This window comes from Camponotus vicinus, unplaced genomic scaffold, assembly GCF_025532165.1.
Source record: "Camponotus vicinus isolate PSW18456_S1 unplaced genomic scaffold, iyCamVici1.0 SCAF_4, whole genome shotgun sequence".
Lineage (NCBI taxonomy): Eukaryota > Metazoa > Arthropoda > Insecta > Hymenoptera > Formicidae > Camponotus > Camponotus vicinus.
In genome coordinates this window covers 2241541-2249942 of record NW_028141976.1, presented here as the reverse complement: position 1 = coordinate 2249942, position 8402 = coordinate 2241541, and the positions used below count along the sequence as shown (strand labels likewise).

Below are 8402 nucleotides of genomic sequence, written 5' to 3'. Positions count from 1 at the left end.
TCGAATATTAATTCATGCTTGAAATATTATATTTTCTTTACTTACACGATAAGCGTTAAGAAGTTTCAAAATCTCGATTCAGTTTTCCCATTGGAAAATACAATCCGAGCAGCCATTCACGCAGGTGCCCGTTCGGCGAATTACGTCACGTGACTAGCAGATGAAAGACACAGTGGATGCGCTAACCGTTGCATTAACGAATGCAGCCATTGAGTTAAACTTCGGTTAAAGTAAATTGTGGAACTGGGCCTAAAGCGCTACCAATGCGCGCATTGGTTAAATCGGAACGATTTTCTATGCAGTCTACGCGCTTCATGCGTAATTCGAAACGCACCCTGTATATATTGGGTACTTTCCGATTCACGCATGATGCGCATGAAGTGACAGAAAATGTATAGTTCATGTCACGCATATTATACATTTTCTGTCACTTCATGCGCATCATGCGTGAATCGGAAAGTACCCATTGGGTGCATCCAGAAGCACAACCGCTCACTGAGCGGCTAAGTAGCAATTGAATGTGATTGGTTTCTATCTTTGAATTCACCAATCACAGTCGAGTGCTACTTAGCCGCTCAGTGAGCGGTTGTGCTTCTGGATGCACCCATCGTGTCCATGTTGTCAAATCAAGTCAGATTGAGTTAGGTAGCAACGCTATCGTGCAATGCATATATGTACTTTTCTAATTTGTTATAAAATACGATTTTATATTTTACGCTACTTGTGTATGAAAGCTGCAGTCACAATTTTTCAAGAAGTGATAGAAAATTATTAATAATATATATTTTTAATGATAAAAAATTTCTAATATGATAAATGTCATATGAAGAAAGTGAAAGAGAATATAAAGTGAATTTTTTAATTCTTAGCCACATTTCTCTCAATATCTCTTTTACTTTTTAAAAGTATATTGAAATGGAAATGGCACCAGCAGAAACTACAGAGGAGAGTGGCGAAAAAATTCAAACCAGTCCTATCATACAGATAGTACGAGTCCCAGTGAAACATGCTAATTTAGGCATACGAAGTCATGCCATGTAAATTTAAAAAAATATATGTTTATTTTTTTTTATTATATATATATTTTCATTTATATGAAAATTATAATATACTTCTTATTTTGCAGGGACATGAGTACAATGGTAGAACTAACATCATTTAGTACACTGGGAAAGATACAACCTTTTCTGGTGACTATCACAACCACTGCAGCTTTATTAGTAGACTTACATTGTCATTTAACAGATAAGGAAGTTTGTGGTTATCTCGGCGGACACTGGGATATCAATTCACATAGTATATTTCATAATTATTGAATTTAATTATATATGAAATGCATAATTATTATATTATATATACAGTTACAATATTGATTGATTGAGCATGTATTTTGTTGCAGATCTTTCTATAACATGTGCATTTCCATGCCGATATTCTGGTAAAGAGAAGTCAGCTGCAGCAGCTGTGGAAGCTGAAATTGCAAGAGCTATGGAATGGAAACGTGTTACACTGGTAGGGTGGTATCATTCTCATCCACGCTCACATGCATCACCTTCATTAAGAGATGTAGATTCTCAATTGGATTATCAGATCAAAATGAAGGGGCCTAGCGATAATGGATATATACCATGCGTGGGATTAATATGCTGTGAATATATTAATCTTTTTCTTCACTTTCTTTTTCTTAAAGTATTAGGAGTATAACTAAATTCCCGCCACTCATAATTAAATGGCTCCAGCTGCAAATGTAGTGAAGTTAGGCATTTGTCAATAAAATTGAGTGAGCAAAGATTCATTTTTTGTAAAAGAGATATTTTTTTAATTGATTTAAAATGAAACGTGATAAGTTGTTTTTTCGATATGTACTTCTTCACTACTTTGATTTAAATAAAACTGCAGCTGAAGCTCATCGATTGATTTCTGAAACAGTCACGGCTGATCGCTACCAACAACAATTATACCGATTGAATGATGAATTCATGCAAAAAAGGCCAATCGACGTAAAATGATTCTTTTGCATGACAACGCGCGACCTCATGTTGCAAGAATCATAAAAGAAACACTATTGGAGCTCGAATGCGAAATTCTTCCGCATCAGTCTATTCTCCAGACTTAGCTCCATCGGATTATCACCTTTTCCGATCAATGCAACACGTGCTCGCCGATACACACTTCTCCAATTACAAAGAAGTCCAAAAATGCATCGATCAATGGATTGCTTCAAAAAACAAGTTATATCGTCGCGGAATCCAATTTTTGCAAAAAAGATGGGAAAAGTCATAGAAAACAAACTATATTTTAATTAATATATTAATTCATTTTCTTATTGAAATAAATGCATTTTTCAAATAAAAAAAAGGCGGGAACTTAGTTATACACTTAATATATTTTATAATTATCTCTTTTTAATTTATAGCTCCTTACAATATGGATGGCAATTGCTATGAGTCAAATTTTAATGTTTTTTGGTCTCTACCACCACCTGAAAATAGACCTCACGAGTATCCTCGACCAATGCTTCTCAGTTATACATTATCACAAGAACATTTTCTTTCTCAAGATACCTTGGAAGAGATTGTAAGTATTTCTAATAAATATAAAATAAAAAATAAATTATATAATATATAATATTACCAACTATATAAAAATTAAAATTCAAATAAGATGTGAAATTTGAAGACAAATGCAAAATGTGATAATTAGACAAAATTTTATTTACTATCATATATATCAGTAGGTTTATTTATGGTTTATATATATATATCATTGTATATTATTTACTTTTGTAGAGAAGATGTATAGAATACTATAAGAGCGAAGGTGGCATCGATTTTACTGCCAATTTCAACAGCAATACAACATATCTTGAACGTTTAAGAGTGAGTATATTAACAATCAATGTGCAGATAAAATTGTTAAATATCATACTAATAATCTCTAATATTAATAGTGTTCTCTGGCATCAAAATTGCCTGGTCGAAATAGATCAAACGGCTCATACTGGGATGTGATCAGGGAAATGATTTGTCCAGGCTCTGAAGACGGCAACGCGCCCGAATTCTTGGCAATGAAATTTCCCTTAGTACCTTCCTCGGAATCACTTGGACCACCCGTCCCACCAGGCGTCGGTCTCACAGCTGGTAACGCAGCTGTTTTCCTCGCACCAGTCAACTTCAAACCCGACGGAGGTGCCATAATCACTCCCACGTCCAAGCCATTCGTATTGCAACCATCAACTTCTCGAGATGGCATTAAAAAAGACAATATGGGTCCTAATGACGCCGCGTCCATCACACAGATAAAAGACAGCAATTCCATCTCCAAACACATATCCCCATCGGAGATAATACCGAGTTTCCAATCGGGCGAACTCACGGTATCGGTGAAGAATGCAAAGTGCGATTACGATTTCGCACCGACGGATTTCTCAAAATTGACGAATCCACTGACTGGTGATGGCACCAAGAGTCGAACATCGAATTCTGACTTTCCGTTAGGGGATATCACGCAACAAATCACAAAATTTTCGGATCTGACGAAACTGGCAAACTTCTCTACTGCCGATTTAGCGAAGCTGTCAGGTTTCTCTATTGCGGATTTTACGCGAACCTCGTCACCTTCGCCATCCACATATATGCGTAACATCGCGAATCTATTCGGCCCTCTCGGCAAGATTTCGCCAGCGAAGGACATGGAAAGTAACGAACGCAAAGCGGGTGATTTTGTTACCGTTGACGCGATTCCGTCACCCTTCAAAACTGCTAGTTCGGAGGCTTGCAGAAGCTTCTCAGCAAATGCCGAGGATTATACAAGCGATCGTAAGAAATTGGAAGCACAGGTTGATTCCGCGAAGATCGGTAGACCAGGCGAATATCAAGGAACAGAGGATCTGACAATATCATCGAGTGTTAAATCTGACTTTGAGAGTATGTTGGATATGACGACGTTACATAAGAAGCAACAACCGTCGCAATCGGCTGACATGGGAGATTCCTTAAATCTTTCTAAAGACCGTTAAATAATATACTCGATCAAGAATCACATTTTTTAACATAAAGTTAAAAAATCATTAGTTAAAAATAATCATTATATCTAAAGATCTTATATTTGTATATTATTTCAACTGTTTTTTTTTGTTCAATCAGAGGAGAATAATTTTATTGAAATTAAAAATTTCCATGACAAAATTCTCTCTAATGCATTTTATATATATATCGCGGCGATTTTAAAGTTCATCATAATTAATACAATGATTATATGTGAATAAGTTGCAATATACATATAATATCATGTAATTATAAGTATTATAATTTATAATTTAGATAAATTTTATTATGTAGTATTATTATGTATATTAAATATCTTGTACTTACCGAAATTATCAGTTTCTATATAAGAATATCAGGAAAAAATCGCATATATCTAAGTCTTGCTTGTTTTTAATAATAACTTTGAAAGAGAATAGTACTGATATTTATCAAATATATTAAGTACATCAATAATGTATGTATATATGAGAGAGATATCATATTGATTACTTTTTAAATCTTATCAAGTCAGTATTTTTTATAGCTTATGACAAAGCAAACAATTATGTTGCAAATGAAAAAAATAAGATTTTTTAACAATTGAAATATCTATTTTTCGTTTATTGTGTGTTTAAAGATATTTTCTCTCTTATTAGTAAATAAAGGTGCATCTATCAAAGAAAAAGAAAATTATAGATATTAAATATGACTTTTATATTGAGTTTTACATAAATCTATTATGCAATTCCATTGAACTTAATTCTACATATTTAAAAATATTTAATTATAATTGTACGATGAAAAATTGTAATTGTTTCAAAATAAGTCATATTCATTATATGTAAAAATTGGTAATTAATTTTTTTCAATCATTTTATTAGAAATTAAACAAATAAAATACAATTGTAATTTTTTTCATGATTATGATTTGTTTTAATGATAATGTGTGTGTATTCTTTCATATTTATAATTTTCAAAATGATAAAGGAATTATAAATTATATTATATTACAATAATGTAATATATATGTACATATATACAGGGTGACCCATTTTAACTTAGGCAGCCAAATAACTCGAAAAATAAGCAAGATAGAGAAAAATGTTTTAGACAAAAGTTGTATGGTTTCGAGGGGGCCATAAGATGGTATCATTGGTTTGACCTTGAAGAGTCATTTGAAGGTCACGTGAAGGTCACTTCAATTTTTTTAAATGGAATACCCTATATATTTTTGTACATTCTTGTAGCTTATTTCGAGAGCTTTCCAAAACACTATAATTAAGTACCTTTCCGTTAAGTACTTTTTGAGTTATGATGCTTGAAATAATTTCTTAATTTTACATAAACCGTAAAATATCTTGTAAAATATTCATTTTTCGATTATCTTACCTTAATACTTTTATGTACAAAATAATGAGAGGAATCAATTGGTGTAAAGAAAACACATAGTTGTTTTTAAGAAAAAATATGGAATAGTTAATTGCAAATTACATATTACAGATAAGCTACAAGAATATGTAATGAGAAAATGTAGGTTCCATTTAAGAAATTGAAGGTGACCTTCACGTGACCTTCAAATAACTCTTCAAGGTCAAACCAATGGTGCCATCTTATGGCCCCCAAAGAAACAAACAACTTTTGTGGGAAAATTTTTTCTCTGTCATGCTTTGCCAACGAGATAATTGGGATTATAGATTAAAATGACTCACCGTGTATATACATATATATGTATATATAATTTTATAAAATATAATTTAATATAAAAAATAATGTACCATTTTGCTCCTACTGTTGCTCTTCCTGCTGTTCCTGCGGCGGCGGCGGCTGCGGCTGCGGCTGCGGCTGCTGCGGCTGCTGCGGCTGCTGCGGCTGATGTTGCTGATGCTGCTGATGCTGCTGATGCTGCATAAATATTTGCAGCTGCTGTTGAAATAATTGTTGCTGCTGCAACAATTGTTGCAGCAGCTGCTGCATATTAGGTGCATCCTGCAGCACCAGCGCATTCATCTCTTCATTAATTTCTTCTATAAAATTAAGAAAGAAAATTAGAACAGAAACATTAAAATTTCTTAATAATTTTGTATAAATAATGATTTACTTACGAGACATTATGTTCAATCTGTCGCCGTGCTGAGCCGTGGTGAACAGACACTGAGGCACACTCGGCATTTGTTTCATGCCGTTTCATTTGTTTTATACCGTTCATTTGTTTCGCGGCATTTTTTTTCATCAGATAATCTTGTCGCCTTGTACTGTCAAGTAAACGTATTTTTTTATACGTGCTCTGAAATCTTGGTGTTCAAAAAACTATCACAATCCCGATTTGTGTGTGAGTTCTGATTATTTCAAATTTCTATATTTCTATCTATTCTAAATATTCTAAATATCTATCATTTTTCATCTTTAGCTTATTTTATTCACTCTTCTTTAATTCTTTGTTTCTGCCTATTTTCTTTTTCACAAAAATGTGTGATGAATTGAGAAAAAAATCTAAGCGAAGCTTTTCAGATGCTTGGCTCAATGATGATCGAATTAAATGTTGGATACGCAAAGTAGCTTTTGATGAGAGCTTGTATCATTGTATTATATGCAATAAAAATATTTCGTGCAACACACATGTTTTAAGACATGCGGATTCTGCGTGTCATAAAAATAATATTAAAGAAAATAATTCATCTTTAAGTATTGATAATAAAAATAATAATAAAAATTCAGATAAAAAAATATCCGAAAAATATAAATTTCAAGACCAATGGCTAGAGATTGAATTATTTAAGCCATGGTTACGCAAAGTATCACATGATATAAATTCATTTTTTTGTTCATTTTGCGATAAATCCATGAGAGGTGATTTATCGAAAATTTATCGTCACGCAGAATCCAAAGCACATATAGAAATATGTAAAATTAAAACAGAAACAAAGAATACAAACGAAAATATAAACATAACAGATGATTCACTTTTGTCGTTTGAAGAGCGAAAAAAAATAGCAGAAATTCGATATGCTGCATTAATTGCTGATAAAAATATTTCGCATCAAACTGCAAAAGAAATCCTCAACTTTTTTCAACATATTGGAAAAGATCCTAATGTGTTAAAAAGCATGAGCATGGGCCGAACAAAATGTAAAAACATTATTACAAATGTTTTGCGCCCAGTTGAAACAGATCGTGTCGTCAATAAAATTCAGAATACAAAATTTTCAATTTTTATTGACGAAACATCTGATATAACTAATGATAAATGGATGACTTTTCTTGTTCGATACGTTGATCCAGAGACATTAGATATTCGCTCACAATTAGTTAAATTAATTGATATTGATGCCAAAGATTCAAGCGCAGAAAAGTTGTTTCAGGCATTTAAATGTGAAATGTGGAAATTACAGATACCATTTTTAAATATCGTAGCTTTATCATGTGACAATGCATCTGTTATGACAGGAAAACATTTATCGTTTAAAAAAAAATTAGAAGAAATATGTCCACATTTATTAACATTTTCATGCCCATGTCATTCCTCCGCATTAGCAGCGCATGCTGCATGTTCTAAAATGCCTGCATATTGCGAGGAATTTCTAAAAAAAATTGCTACTTATCTCAATAGCAGTCCAAAACGTACGGCTATTTTTCGTGAATTTTGTGAGTGTTTCCAAGAAACAAATCGCAAAATATTGAAATTATGTGATACGCGCTGGCTTTCGCATTATTTATGTATCGAAAGACTTCTTGAATCTTGGGATACAATTAAATACTTTCTTACTAAAATGATTGTGAGCGAAAAAACAAATTCTGGAGAATATCTATTGTCTATGATGAACAACGTAGAGATAAAAGCTTATTTTCTATTTTTAAAATACGTTTTGAATTTCTTTAATGCATTTAATGCATTTTTTCAAGCATTAGAAACAAGGATTCATTTATTGCATCCAAAATCTTTAAACTTTCTTTTCCAAATCTGTCGAAATTTTATAAAAGAAGAATATTTAAAACCACTTTCTCCAAATATTATATTCTCCTTAAAAGAAAATCAAAAACCTACTAATGAAATTATTTTGGGATCAGAATGTGAGGAATATCTGAACGAATTAACTCTGAAAGGTCACATAAACATAGTTACAATTGTTCGAGAGAATTGTTTAATATTTTATGTGACTGCTGCAGAAGAAATTCGTAAAAGATTACCTCTAAATAATATATTTTTATCAAAGTTACAAGTTTTTAGACCATATATAAGTTTATTTGATAACAATAGAGAAACATCATTCAATGATGTTTCTTTTATAGCTAAAACTATCGGCGGTTTTGATGAAGATGATTTAAAGAAGGAATGGATGGCCTTACCATCAGATTTTACAATGGAAGAAAAACAAA

At 32.2% G+C, this 8402-nt stretch overlaps 1 protein-coding gene across 1 annotated transcript; it reads left to right on the top strand.

Moving 5' to 3' along the window:
- The first annotated feature begins 632 nt into the window (after positions 1-632).
- On the top strand, positions 633-4442 carry LOC145970491 (uncharacterized). Its single transcript, XM_083097312.1, has 6 exons — positions 633-1037; positions 1127-1296; positions 1400-1648; positions 2417-2577; positions 2790-2879; positions 2951-4442. The coding sequence occupies exons 1-6, from the start codon at positions 916-918 to the stop codon at positions 4016-4018; spliced, it is 1860 nt and encodes a 619-aa protein (XP_082953438.1). The 5' UTR covers positions 633-915; the 3' UTR covers positions 4019-4442.
- Positions 4443-8402: the final 3960 nt, after the last annotated feature.

Bases quoted from the DNA above. Each gene is read 5' to 3' on its own strand.
- LOC145970491 (XM_083097312.1), top strand. From the start codon at position 916: ATGGAAATGGCACCAGCAGAAACTACAGAGGAGAGTGGCGAAAAAATT. The intron at 1,038-1,126 runs GTAAATTTAAAA...CTTATTTTGCAG, and splicing joins GGCATACGAAGTCATGCCAT to GGACATGAGTACAATGGTAG. The intron at 1,297-1,399 runs GTATATTTCATA...ATTTTGTTGCAG, and splicing joins CTGGGATATCAATTCACATA to ATCTTTCTATAACATGTGCA.